Source organism: Tinamus guttatus, unplaced genomic scaffold (assembly GCF_059628265.1).
Source record: "Tinamus guttatus ecotype Peru unplaced genomic scaffold, ASM5962826v1 Tinamus_guttatus_pri_ptg000264l, whole genome shotgun sequence".
Lineage (NCBI taxonomy): Eukaryota > Metazoa > Chordata > Aves > Tinamiformes > Tinamidae > Tinamus > Tinamus guttatus.
Genome location: NW_028288798.1, coordinates 840,001 through 854,953, shown reverse-complemented (window position 1 = coordinate 854,953; position 14,953 = coordinate 840,001). Strand labels below are relative to the sequence as shown.

At 40.2% G+C, this 14,953-nt stretch overlaps 1 protein-coding gene and 1 long non-coding RNA gene across 2 annotated transcripts in view; one reads left to right on the top strand and one right to left on the bottom strand.

The window, feature by feature from the left end:
• Positions 1-14,953, top strand: part of LOC148594267 (uncharacterized) — a 507,147-nt gene that overhangs the window by 188,302 nt on the left and 303,892 nt on the right. The gene's annotated exons all lie outside the window — the stretch shown is intronic.
• The window catches only part of SYNJ2 (synaptojanin 2), a 62,935-nt gene that overhangs the window by 24,600 nt on the left and 23,382 nt on the right, over positions 1-14,953 (bottom strand). Inside the window, exons 5-11 of the mRNA XM_088527218.1 lie at positions 10,353-10,436; positions 8,537-8,598; positions 5,682-5,778; positions 2,096-2,268; positions 1,616-1,697; positions 1,257-1,406; positions 988-1,153 (exon numbers count right to left, since the gene is read on the bottom strand). Of these exons, the coding sequence (XP_088383344.1) occupies positions 988-1,153; positions 1,257-1,406; positions 1,616-1,697; positions 2,096-2,268; positions 5,682-5,778; positions 8,537-8,598; positions 10,353-10,436 (814 nt within the window). The remainder of the gene's footprint in view (positions 1-987; positions 1,154-1,256; positions 1,407-1,615; positions 1,698-2,095; positions 2,269-5,681; positions 5,779-8,536; positions 8,599-10,352; positions 10,437-14,953) is intronic.

The window sequence follows — 14,953 nt, the reverse complement described above, 5'->3', positions numbered from 1 at the left end:
TAATCTTTTCAGTTTAGCCAACAGAGACTGGATATACCACAAATTAGAACTTAAATCTAAGCTCTGAGAAATGTAGAGTGTGAGGAAAAAGGCAGCAAGGAGCAGAGGCTCACATTAATTCTCCAAAACTAACATCGTTACAGATCAACTATTCTAATCGAAACTCTTCACAAGAAGATGCCATATTAATTATTTCTAGTGGGTACACAAAATTAGGAGGGTGTTTGTGTGTCCATCATTAATTGGAAGAGCAACTGGGATGACCTTAATCTTCAAGTATTTGCTTTAACTCTGCAGTCAGACACAGAGAACGTATCAGTGTTTCCCTTTTGGTTGCTCGCAGGGAACAAACCCAGGACTGAAGTGGTGATGAATGGTTGGTGTCTATCCTATTAAAGGCCAGCCCTTCCTCTGGAGCTGATGCTGCTTGTGGGAGCAGATTATCCTGTGTTTTGCTCACGTCCCTTTCAGAGGGAGCTAGGTTAGTTTATTGTAGGTGTTTAAAAATGAACGTGTACATGCTGATTAGAAGGGCCCTGGAATAAAGCAGAGAATGAACCAAAATAACAGAATAAACATGCCTTCAAAGACCCAAATAGCTAAAAGCATCTGCAGACTGCAGGTCAAAAATAAAGACATCAAAATCTGAGCTCAACAGACGTGTATAAGTCAGACTCATTTAGGACCAAACTGGAAATAAAGCCCTACATTTTTTCCTCCAGTTAGCTCCTCTAAGCTGTCAGGAGAGATTGTCATCAACAAGCAGATAAACACACTCAGAAGTCCAATATAAAATATGGATTAGGCACAAGGGAATAAAAATATCCAGAGATGTGTTATAGTAATTTGAAAGCAGTGTTCTCAATACTATATCTGTGCAAAAGTGGCTTATTAATTACTTTTCCAAAAGGAAAATTGGTCATATCCAACAGCTGAAGAAAAACCCACAAAATGAACACAAAAGTAAAGAGCTTACACTGGCATTACCTAGTAGAGCAGTGTGGTCCATGAGCATCTTGCCTTTGTCAGCATATTCCTCCCTGAAGAAGTCACCCATGAGCAGCAAATTGATAGCTTCCTGCTTTGCTGCATCAAAAAAATTTGACTGAATTGTGCGTGACACAGAGCGGGCTCCATCCTTGAGCTTCCCAACCTGCTTTAGAGAGGAATCATCAGCACAAGTAAAACTCAAGAGTAATTCTGACAGCTTGCTTTACTGTCACTTATGAATAAGCAGCTCTGCCGTTTTCCTTTACCTTGTGCTTCCCCTCGAGGGCACGACTGCCGGTAAATACTCTGCTCAGATTATGACCATTGAGAGTCCACATTGCTTTGTAGGACTCCACAAAGCGTTCAATTATAGATTTAGAGTTCAGCCCAAGACTTTCTAACTGAGCAAGCAGGATCTAGATTGGGGCAGAAAGAGAAAAAGAAAATTGCTCTTAACTATGTTTTCCCTCTTTATTCTCCATGCAACTATTCCAGCCAGCATCATTCTGTATCACAGAGCTGGCAAGAAACACTTACGTTATTGAGGCTTACGTCCTCTCTCCAGCTTTCCCCTGCACAACGTATGCAGTAGGGGCATCATGAAAAGTCCTCTTTTCAAACTCACCTCTAGCGCAATGAAGGACTGTACGCTATTAGTGCGATCCAGGCAGTCCAAACAATTCATTCGAAAGGTACCTGTCTGCAGACTTTGGTTACCAAACACAAGAGGAGAGGGAGAAAAAGGTCTATTTTAAAATGATATCTAATCATGGTTTCAGTCAATAAGATTATGAAATGTTCAGCTTGAATATACCGACCCTTGTTCTGCCAGTGCAGGCACATTGCGTACACTGTATTCCATTGCACATCTCAATACGCGATGATGTCGGCAACACAACATCAGCAAACCTACGCACTAGCAATTTTCCAGATTCTGAGCAATGGGAGATGCAGTTAAGCCAAAATAGTCACTTAAGCCCAAGACAGTACTTTATCACAAAATGCTATTCCAAGACAATCAGTTACATTCTTGGTCCTGATGCAGTGATGAACCTTTCCAGGGAAGATGCCTGGCTATATAGGACCATCAGGCCGGGACACTCACCGTGGACTTACATTCTTGCCCTTTGTGAAGATTCCAAAGTCTTCCCAGTGCAACTTCAGTTGAGGCCTCAGTAAGTTTTCCAGCTTCTCAGTTTTCCCACGTTTGGCCAATTGGTGGTAGTCAAAGTTTATCATGGGAGTGTCTTTTGCATGGGAAGAGGCCCATAGCAATTTCTGTTTAGAAGGAGAAAAAAGAAAACAAGTCCTGCTGAAGCCGCATCCTACGGACTGATATCAGTATGTTTTTCATCACTAGTAAAGTTGAACATTTTCTCACTATTTTAACCTCAAGAAGTTCAGAGGGAGTTTTGAAATGGCACATATGAAAACAGCAATGGAAGTTCTCTATGTGTTTTCTTTCCAAAATTAAACTGGGTTGTCAAAGACCAACTTTCTATGTGGGAGCTTAAGCTGTAGTTGCAAGACAGAGCTACAAACTCGAGTTGCCTCCTGAGCAAAGCGAGCTGCGCTTTCCCTTAGCCTTGGCTCCCAGCAACCCCTCCTGCAGCTCCGTGTGAGAGGGGAACATCAGCAGCGATGCTCTGGGCAGGCTTGCCGGGCCTCTCTGCAGCCCTAGGTGGAACTGGACAAGCACCCTGATGGTAAAGATGCCCAAAGCTGCTCACAGTACATGAGCATAACAAGGCATGGTATTTTGCAACCATTCCCAAGTGCCCAGGCACAGGAAAACATAGGCCTCACTCTAGATGGATAGTGGTAAGGGAAAAGGTTAAAAAAAAAAAAAAAAAAGAAAAAGAAAAAGAAAAAAGAAAATTATATCCCAGATGGCATATTGTAAAATGTTTGAGCCACGTAAGTGAAAGCGGTCAAATATCCTGATTAATTCATCTCCCAATTCCATGACGTCATATGTATTCTCATAATCACTATAAATTTCTAGCATATCTGCAACACATATAACATAATAGTATATTCTACCCTCCACAGCAAAATCAAAGAGAATTTTTATATTAACTCTAATTATGGAAGCCTTTGTTCCTTCCTGTACTTTCTCATCTCAAGAGATGGACTTTTCCACTTAGATGGTGTCACAAACTGAACAAAAACAACCGTGACATTACGATAAAAGTGTGCATACAGCAGCTGCACCAGTGCAATTTTATGAGCTTCGCCATTACACCTTCCATGCAGAGACAAATATAGAGGTGTTGCACAGTGCTTGCAGAGGGAGTGCAAAATACATTTCATTACATCGTAACAAAGGTCAAAACACTTGGTATCTGCTTCTTAGCTGTCAGTGCCTCAACCTGCCTTTACAGCTGCTGATAATGCACTCAAAAATAACATTTTCTCGCCACTGAACATAATTGTTGGAATATTGGTAACTCTGCACTACAGCACTGCTTTTGCTTTTCCTGTAAAAATAATTATATCTGTTATAGGCTTGCGAGAGAAATAGCATTCTGAGAAGATTATTGATTTTGGTCTTCTGCTAAGAGGTAATAGCCGAAGCTAAGGTGGCAATTTGCTTCTCTTTTTTTGATGGTTTCTTTTGCATGAAGTAATGGCTGTGAAGGGATTCTGATCCAAGGAACCTGGTAGCTGTGGCAGCAATTACAGAAATATTTTCAACCAATTCAGATAAGACTTGTAAAGACTGCAGCAAGTAGAGTGAGAGAAGAATGCAAGCAAGCAAAGAAAGATAGAAAAACAGAGATAAACATGACAGAAAAGGAGAAAAAAATCACTGCTCATCACTCCTTTATGAATTAGTTTAATTTTAATTTGAGCCCTTAAAAAAATCATTAAAAGTAAAGCCTAATTACGTATTCCCTCTGATCATCCATTTACAAAAATAAAATTAAAAAATCCTAAAGAAAAGATCGAAAAGATCAAGAGGTTGTTTTGAATGGGTAGAATATTTCACTTTCTGCTTTCTGATGCTGTCAATCTCAATTCTTTCAAATCACAGTGCACTTTCACAATTTTCCTGGAATAGGGATTATGTTTAATAATATAAGTAAGGGATATTTAATTAAAAGAAGTGAATGAAGGTTTTTATTCTAAACATGCTGTATTTCTTACTTAATTCTGTGATCAAAACAGAAACAAGAGGTTGAATACAAGTTACTTTCCAGAGAAAAGAAAGCCAGGTAACATGCAACACCCACAAAGATAAATTTACTGGCCAGAACAGTGCCTCAAGAGCATATTAGGTAAAAATATTATCATTAAATTCATAGAACATGCCAGATTTGTACCCTCATACTTCCCTGAACATTTCCAAAATGACTGTCTTTTATCCCTAAATTTCAACTTAAAAACAATCAAACAAAAAATCATAAAAGCGCTGTTTTAAAGACAGGGAAAACAAGAGGTTATAGATGCTTAGTTGCGTCATGTAGAAATTCAGTTTAAAGGAGAAAACAGAAGCTAGGATCAGACCTCTACTGTACTTTCTTCACCAACTTTCAAGTTCTAGTTACAACCACTATCTGTGGCTGTGTTCTATATGGGGTAGACTTTCGCTTGCCTTTTCCACTGTTTGTACAATGATCCCCCAGCTCCATCAGAGGAGGAGGAAATGGTGGCACGGAAAGGCTATTAAAATACTGCTTATCTCAAGCTTATCTCAAGTATTCTGAGGGGCTGGGGAAAAAAAAAAATCAATAACTATGTTTTATTTAACTACAATTTTAATTTTGCTTAATTTCACATGGTAAACATTTTAATTCGGAACTGTTTTATCATTCTGTAATTATGCTAAGTCTGTTACACCTGCCATAGTACTGTACTTTAAACAACCTTCCTATTACTCTTCATAAGTGTGACTTCCGAAGTGATAAGACACTCAGAAGGCTTCCATCAATATCCACTAAGAGTGAGGCAGTGAGGCTCTTCCAAAAATTCAATTCTATACCAATCCACACTGTCAAGTCTGTACTTGTTATACAGTATTAGTATTAATTAAAAAAAATGGCCTTGAGAATCCAATATTGCACTAAAAGTCAGTGCAGATTTAATTATTTAATGCCTGGCATTCTGAAAACACAACACAGATGCTTTCAGATATCAGTTCTGCCTAGGGATGTGTAGGGGTTAGGAATGCATGTTTCCACACACCAGACTGCCAGCAGGTACTCAGGCAGTTAAATCCCATTATAGTCCACACAAGACAGCTAATTCCCATTACAATTAGTGCAAGACAACTTACTTTTAGTGAGCTAAGGTCAGGGACTGGACTCAAAGCAATTCTCACCATCCCACAAGGCACTGACTGTAGACAGTCAATGCACAGATGACCGAATATTGTGACAAAGCAGAACACAATCCTAATTTGCAAACAGGACCTACATACTCTTAAGAGACTAAGGGCAATTTTTTAAAGTCTGGTTAAAGAGAAAGTGGATATAGGTGTGAGAAAGTAAGCAAGAAGCCAATATTGGAATGAAGCCACGAGCCTGCGAAGTACCATCTCTCTGTATGCAACATTCATCAACGAGATAATGTTTATTTAGAGCCAACATTCATCACCTGACTTGGAAAGACTTCTCTTCCCCCAGAAGGGAAACAGCACATGAGGCTTAGAGGAAGTCAGCAGTTTAATACAGAATCATTGCTTTTACCTTGAAAGCTTTGTTGAGCACCTCTTCTCCTCCTCTGCTTCCCAACAGGTTAATGATCACTTGCTTTCCATACTGCTCTTTCAGAAGCATCATATGCCTACAACAAAAGTAACCATAACATGGTTTTGTTCAGTACCTATTACGTTGCCCACTACCTTTTCCAAAATACATGAAGCAGCATTCACTGTTTGTTCCACCAGAAGAAGGTTTCATCCGGAGTAGCTACGTAAATTTTCCTCCGTTTCTTTGCAATCAATTATTAAAATAAAAATTGTGAAGGTGTGCAATTAACAAAAAAGGTGCTTTGAACTTAGCATAAAAAAGGCAGAAGCTGAGGAAACAGGCCACAGATCTTTTATGCTGCTGTTAGTTTTTATACTCTTTTCTATGCTACCACATCTGCCTGGAAGCTGCACAGTGAAGATGAGAAGAGGCAACGTATTACACTTCAACAGAACCTTGCAAGCACCTTGCAAGACTGAGCCTATAGCCAATGGCAATAACGTGGCTTTGGGCCCCAAACCTAAGGCCAGAGAGACACAGAAAAGTATATGTCATCAACCATAGGGTTCAGACATTTCGGAGCTAGTACACAATTGTCATACTCACTCTCAACTGCTAGATGAGACCAAAAGTCCTTCTAGCCTAGTGCTCTGGCCCAGCCAGTGGCAGATTCTTCAGAATGAAATAAAAAATGGGTCTAATATAAAGGGATCTTTTTTAAGGCATGTGTTCCCAGTCTTTTAGAATGTGACATTTAGGGATTCACATGTCAGGGTTTTTAAGACAGCTGAAGAAACACGCATTCTCTCCTCAATAGATTCTCTTAAAATTGAAATGTATGTGCTGCAGGAGTTGAACAAGTTCATCAAGAAAGAACTAAATCTCAAAGCCACACTATATCATATGCTTACATCATTGCAGGGGATATTTAAGAGTAAGCTGTGTAGAAAAAGAAAAAAAATGAAAGTGAGCACTCCCACCAATGAAGAGTTATTACATGCTGCAAAGTGGCACATCATGGCAGAAAGTCAGAGAACCAGCAGGTGTTTTGGCGCGTGCACTTGTAAGTCAGATAAACAGGAATAAGCCACACTGAAAATCATGGAGAGGAGAGCAGAAAGTTGGAGTTTGGTCTTAGAGAAACGTTGCAACAGATATTTTCTGGCACTACGTGTGGCCCCGATTCTGCAACCAGCTCTCTGTATGCCAACTCTTCCAATATATATGCACCCCTCTGATGCCAGCACCAAGATCCTGGTTTTCGATCAGTATTGCTTCCTAACAGTGAAACCACTGAAGCTCAGGTTCTCTCCTTGAGCACCACACTTGGATTTCTCAGGGAGGAGAAAGATACTTTAACAAGGAGATCACCATTTGTTTCTCTTAGTGCCTTCTCAATATAATAATTCTCACGTGTGAGAATGTAACTGGCTAAATCCACTCCAAAACACATGGACAAGCTGCAGCAAGTCATTTGGTTTCAGTGTCCTCTCCCATTAAAACAACTGATTGCTTCTTGCCCACTTCCAAAAGACAGTCTATTGCACTGCTGTAAACAGGGGGTATCCCGAATCTCATCTAACTTAGAAGCTTTACTGTGCACAAGGGAAAGAAGGACTGCTGCAAGCTGATCCTCATGTTCACTTTTCTTATGAGAAGGCAATTCACTGTTTGCACTGGAGTCGAAAAGAATAGGTTCTCTGGACTAGATAATATTACTGTTGTTCCTTGCCTGAAGTACTTCCAGTTTCTTGGGAAGTGCTGAAAGAGGCTAACTAATTCTGTGTTTTCTTCTTATATGATTACCTCTGTGTGGAACATAAATTTCCAAGATGAAGATGACAAATTTCAAAGACCTTCTGAGTTCAGGGTGATTGAACAGTTTTAAAAACCTTTGAGAATCTGGACTAGGCCCCATCAGAGCACAACCTGTGCTCTAACTGCAGCACAAACAGTGCATCTAATCCCTTCTGTGCTGCAAACCTATTAAGGGTCACTATGGCCATCTTTCTTAACAGCTGCCGTAAATGAAACCAATAAACTAAGAGGCCTTACCTAAAATGACCTTTAGCTTGGACATAAGCTCTGATTTGCCATAAATAAAACAAAACAAAAAGCAAATGAATCACTTGACCTCACATTGACTATTTGGAAATTTGCCACAAGCCAGATCTTTTATTTCCATTTCAGACAATCTTCTCACCAATGTCAGTGGGAGTTTGCCCTCAAAGGGGGAGCACTTCACAGTCAGTCTTTCAAAGGAACTAAACTAATGTATAGATTGTTTATGGTCTCCAGCTGACAAGCACAGTCTAATGGTTTAAAAGGGCTTATAAATCGTTTTTCAAGTAAAGCAGGAGAGCTTCAGCATGACAACATCAAACCACAGTGATTATAGAACAAATTGTTATTACTTCTGAATAGCGGTAAAATAATGAGGAGCAAAGTGAATTCAGAAGGTAGAGGAAGCAGCATTTAATTTTAATTGCCTGGGATAGAGGGGTAAAGTGGATGCTCTCTGCGCCTTAACTGTAAATTAACATTTGTTGACTCACAATGGCTTACATAGGCTTTCTTTTTGCATACCACTCAGCAAATCTTAGTTTTTTCAGAAACAAGTCAGAGACCAGATTAATTCAATTATCATTGAAACCAGAAATTCATATGCAGGAAAAGAAAATGAATGAAGTAAATCCATCCAATAATTTTGCAAGATCTGAGGGACTGGCTACATAACCTGAGAGATGATTCACATCTAACAATCTACTGGGAAGCCATAAAACTGTGGAATCTTGTTTAAATGTCATGATGCTGTGTTACTGCCAGCAGTAATAAAGTCAAATTAAGCTTACCTGTCAAACGCAGGAGCATTAGCTTCCAGACCTCTGTTAAGCCTCAGATGACGAGATCCCACCTAAAATAAAATATCAGAAGGAGAAAAAAGAGAGAAGTAATTCCCTAAGTTGCTAGACTTCTAAATCACTAGATGTCTCCCTCTTTCCTTCAAAGAAAACATCTCTTTAGACATCCCCAAAAGCCTACACACCCACACACATAATATCCTTAATACAAAAGCCAGAGCTTTTATTAGACAACAGTTACAATTACAATTGAAAACATGATCATCATTAAGCAACATAATGCCTAAACATCTTTTTATATCAAATAAATCATATCCACTAGCCAACTTCCTCTAGAAAATATTCCACACAGCATCACACAGATATGCTGTGTGCCTAGCTTTCTTCCTGCCCTTCAGCTGGCTAAATGGCTGCAGTTATGACAGGTTCATGGACTGTCTGTCCTGTTTTGTCTTTCATTATTTACATACACACAAAAAAATGTATCAGAACTGCCCTTGGAAAACATGAAGAATGAAATCCTGTGCCACTATCTAATGGGATTCTTAACACAGATGTCAACCAAAGTAGTCTCAAGCTCCTTTTGAATGTTAGATACCCCTATTGATACTTAATGCAGAGGGCTTCTTTCCTCTTCAATAAGGGCATTGATAATTATTTGTAAGATGGTGCATTATTTCCTGTATATTATCATCATTCTTTTTTCCATGAGGTTGGATTATGCAATCTTTTCTAACACTGCTGTCAACAGAGCTCACATCCAAGAAATACTGATCAGAAAATAAATAAATAAATAAAAGTATTCAGCAACATGAATGAAGGCTGCATAATCTAACAGAGATTAAGCAAAAATTCAGACCATGCTCCACTTAAAAAAATGAAAATTCTGTTTAACTAAGCATGTTGCCCATGAGCCAAAAATACTTGCATCAGGGAAAATTTCTGTGGCTTTACAGCATACAAAAAAACAGTGCTAGATACAGTTATATCATGGGTAGGATGTTTGCAAAACATATAGCCAGACAGCCTTTATAACAGGAAGAAACTACTGCTCTAGATGATGCTAACTTTCTCATCTTTTTTTGCACTAAATCCAGTACTGCTGAATGGTACTTTGATGTTAGATTTAATGATAAAACAATATATCAAATAATCTTTAACAAATATATAATACTCTTATATGTCCTCTATTTTTTGGCATGCACGTGCATACTCATTCTAGTTAGAGGGATCTAGAGGGATCTCTGTTCAGAGAATGAGAAGAACACTGGATTCATGTTTGTAATCATCTGCAAACCATAGTTCACAGATCATATGTAACCTTGCAGGCTTCATGCAATAATCGCCTGATTAAACTATGTTTCTGCTTTGCAGATCAGATTGGAACCCTTTTTCACTTATATCTAGCAAACCCACTGTCTGGGCACTATATTTTGTTTGAAGGACATCAAGCCAACTTGGCATTGCAGAAGAAAAGGTTGTTCCAAGTCAAATGAAAAAACGTTATAAAGATTTTGCTGTAAGTCTCACTTTAGACATTAGGACAAAGATCCACACAAACACCTCCCCGCAGAGGCACATGAAGATATGAAAATGTTAAGGTTCAGTAAGTATAGCTATTTGCCAGCTTTTTATTTGTGATTTTTATAATGCGGAAAAAAGTCCTACAAGGCAACCCTGAAAGGAAAAAGCTCAGCAATTTCATAGAAGTTCATTTGAAAAAAAATATTGAATCTTATGAAGCTTCTAGATTATAAATTAAAAGTAGCAAGAGCAACAAGCAAGGTAGGATTTTTTGTTTGTTTACCTGAAGCCCTGGTTGCTCCCAAAACAGTGGAACAGAGCCTCTGATCTGCACAAAGGAAGAGGCAGCATCGTCCAAGTAAATTGTCTGAAAGAATAAAATAAAGGGTTCTCCAGTCAGGCATGCCAGTCTGTGACTCCTTGATCAGCCAGCAGTTCAAGACACTGAACTCAAAGGGTGAAAAAAGTAAACAATGAAAGGCAGTGTATCTCCTTACTGCTCAGTCCTTTTTCCATAGACTTCCAGGTAGGGACACAAAGCATAGCATATTCGCTTTCATGCCACCACAGCAGATTCAGTTAACTACTTACCCGAAATAAGAGAACTTTAAACCACCACCGCTGGCAAGATAAAAGAAATCTTTCATCGACAGTGAAGAGGGATTCAATCTACTAGTGAAGAGACTCAGGAAGACCAGCCATCTACCCTCACTGTCTCTCTCAAAATCTTACTGGGCAAAATGCCACTGCTCCTTGTGACCAATGATGGGTAATGTCAGGTGTGGGATAAGCCTATCTCCTACTTTACTTACTATTTCTTATTTCACTGCATGTTGTGCCTTGTCAGAGTGTCCAAATAAATCTCAGTGAAATCAGCAGCTCTGCCACTCCCATTCTGAGATACAGTGAACAGGATGTGCACTATTTCCTTTCTAAGAGCTCCACAGCGAGAGGCTCCACACTCTCCATTCCCAACCAGATCTCAAACTCTCCCTTCATACTGGTTATAAAGCTGTTACCAAAATGCTTTGGAGACAAAGCTACGTGAAGGGCAAAGGCTCATTTCCCCCTTTGCTTTTGCTCTCTGCCAGCCCCTGAGGAAAGCACTGCCCTGTATGTGAACGCAGCACAAAAGGCACTATCTTCAGACACTGAGCAACTGTGCAATGCCAGGCTCACCCCTCGGCCTATACTTAGCAGTGGAATCTGGCTGCTCTCCATGCGTGCTACATGATACGCACCGCTCTTATCTCATGCTTCACAATGAGCGCTCAACAGCCCTGCAAGGAACAGTAGCCATACAGGGCGTCCAGGTAGCTCCATCGCAACCGCACCGTATCACTTAGCACAGCAGCTGCCAGCTGGCTAGCAGTCCCCAAAACAGAAAATAACTTGAAAATGGGTTACCACACAATGCTAGTGCTGTCTTCACTTTTGCATTTATCACTAGACACACTGCCTGGATGGTTCAGAAATGCTTCCACTTATCTGAACCTTGGCCTCTCATCTTTACATTTATCGCCAAAGCAAGATTTTTGAAGCTACGCAGGTAAATAGAAGTACATGTACACCAGGGAAATTGGCATTTAAATACTCTGTCACCAGTTTCATCTAATTAATTCTTAGAATATTTTCAGAGGCCTCACACCAATCAATTCAGAGCGCTTCTGTGCTTCTCCTCCTCCTAGTGCAACTCCTGGAAGAGAGGGTAGGTGTTTCCACCAGGTTGTTGCTTTGAGAATCTTCCTTGCAAGGCTTGAGAAATACGGGTCCCAAAGATGCCCTCCCAGCAGAGGTTTTGGGAAGCAAGTGCAGGAGCTGGAGACCATGGCGACGCGCAGGCGCCCTTCTCCTTGCATTCCTCTCCTCGGGAAAGCTCCTCATACAGTTGGGCTACAAGAGAAGTGAGAAGCCCTTCCTCTTCCTCTGCATCATATCCTCACTGAGGCGTGTTGTCAGAGATGAATCAGTGACTTCAAAGCACTGAATCATCTTTTCACACATAGTCATCCCATCAGCGGAGTCAATTCTAAGGGAGACCAAATTGTGCAGCTCCCCCGGCAGCCCCGGGATTACCCTGACTCATACCAAAGAGGAACCTGGCCTTGAACCTGAGCAAGGACAAGTCACAATCGGCTCACTTCAAAACTTAAGAATAATCACCTTGGTGATAAGTGAAATGCTTGAAATGAAATGTCATGCTTAAGCATAAGAATTATAGACAAGGCTGCTACATAGAGAAATCGGGTATGTCCAATATCACACATAAAGTACAACCTAGCCACTTAGCTTACTGCAGAAGACCAGTCCTCCTACTAAATATATCAATTTTTTTACAATCTTCAGCAACTTCCCGTTTCCCTAATTGAAAAGTTGACAATTCCAGTGTCTCTCTGGCCAGCTCTGTTAAAATTCTTACCTGCAAATTCTCTAGACCTGTTAATCTAAACTATAATTCTTGTTCTAATGCCTGCAGTTTAAAATCTTCTTGAGCTGTGGTATACATAGAAAGCATTCACCACAGTTTTGGACCATGAATATATACCCTTTTACCCTTTTTCTAATGCCAAATACAAAAGAAAAATACCATTTCTGCCTTTCTGCATTAACAGATGCTCATATTCCCATTTATTTAGTGATTCAACACTGTCAGAGTTGATAGATGTCTGTCCCAACTATCATTCACATTTTCTGTGCACTGTTTTTCACCTGTTACCTCTTTTAACTATTTGCTGCTCTATAATCTGAAAATATTTAAACTATTTGCAGACTATTACTGTAATCTAATCAAGATGCCTGAATCAAAGCAAAGACTTATTTTTTATTCTGTGATCATTCCCCTGCCACTGTCATGCTGAGGTCTCATACAGAACGTCCTATGCTGAAAAAATGTTTTAAAGAAACTGATGTTTTTATACGCAGCATGAAGCTTTCAGAAATTCAGAAGAAGTTTCTGGGAGGATGGTCTCTTCAGCACATTTTTTTCTTTCCTTTTACTTACAGGGCTCATCATCCTATTCTCTAGAGCAATTCTGTGGTCTTTCACAATCCTCTCACCTCATTTTTGTGACCTAGAAGAATCCAAAACTATTTTCTTCAAAGCTGCCAGTGACTTGGAAAAATACATTTCCAAAATCACTGGGAGTTTTTTGCCAGTCAGTGCTTCCTAGACAGATGGTAACCATTTATTGAATCGTTAGAATTGTGCAAATCTCTGAGATTCAGCAGAGAAGGTGCTTCTTTTCTCCAAATCCTCAAAATCCTCACGGAGGGTATTTTCTTCATCTACCTCAAAGGGTCTGGCCCACAGAATAACCCAGTCCACACAGCTGGATGGATTTTCAGACTCATTTCCTGCAGTTTCTTCTCAGACAACATAATAGCAACAAGACACTTCAAATCACATGGAGGAGCTCTGAGCCTTCATAACAGATTGCCTGTCCTCCGACCTGCGGTGTGAGCAAGCACTGCACATCTCCTGCTGCCTTGGAGTCCTTCGGTGCTCTCTTTAGCCAGCATAATGATTGAGGGTGACTTGCCAACAGTTCAAGAGAATGCATTTCTCACCCTTCTCCTGCTGATCCATAGCGCCAGACCTTCTCTCTTAGCCCCATGAATCTTTCCTGAGCTCGCAGCCAAAGCTTGCGTTTCATGCACAGGCAGCCCTCCTCAAGCTCTGAGCAAGAAACAAACATCTCTGACATCCAGCTGGTACCTAATGTTGGCCCTCACAGCAGCAAGTGCCAAGCTGTACCTATAAGTAAATCCCAGGGAGTTGATCTTATTCATCGCTCAGAATGATTTATTCACTAGTCTCTATCTCTTAGCTCTGTTAGAAGGAAATAATGATTCTGTTACAACTTCAAACAGCAGAATTCATCACAGACTCAAGGGTCACAGCCATACAGTCCATGATGAGATAGATAGATACTCACAGCTTATTCTGCGATCCCCAGATCTGCCACACAGCTCACAAAGAGCAGATGGCCTCAACATACTACTTTGTGAGCTCCTCCAAGCCAGACCACAGGATCCAAAAATACATTTGCCAAAACAATCCTCTGTCATGCCTGGGGCCATACCAAGACCTGATCCAGAAAACAAACTAACCACATGATTGCATCCATTCCTCTCCTACAGAGCCATCCAACGCAGTCCAGGAGTTACTGTGAAATCGGGATTTTTTCTTAATCAGTGTCCAACACTTCAACTGGAAAAAGAGAAGGTTAATCCAAATTCACAGCATTTCCTTTTAATGCCTCATAAAGGCTTCTACTTTATATGCATCATTGAAAAGTCCTAGCAGGAGGAAAAAAATGGAAATCATTAATTTATCTTTGGTAAACTAGAGTTGTCATATAGGGCCTTAAGTCATACAGGGCCAAATACCACCACTCTTGGGAGAATACCTGGGGGAGAAGCTGAAAGGAAAACAGTGACACGCACATACCTTAAATGAGTAAAGCATGCTTGTTTCTCAGCACTATCAGGAGAATGAGAAGAATGTGAGACACACTCAACTTTAGGAGATTACTAGGCGAGGAAGGAAAGGTGAAGGGAGAAAAAAAAAAACCCTGACAAAGCAAACTGCATTCTCAGTGGAGAGCTCTCAGATGTGAACAAGGCAAAAATCTACCATTTAAGCTACCAGGAGAAACAGAGGCTGATTTTAAAACTTTACTTGAGAACTACCTGCAACTCTGCAAGCAGGAAGAGCTGCCCACCCAGTAGAAAATACTGGCAGCAAACCTGGAAGTTTACATTTTATAGCTTTTTTCCCTCCTGCCTCAAACTCTCTCTCTTTTTTCTTCCTTCGTATTTTGTTTCTGCTTAAATCTTTCTTACCATTTTTTCTTTTTTTTCTATGTAAAGATGCAAGCCAAT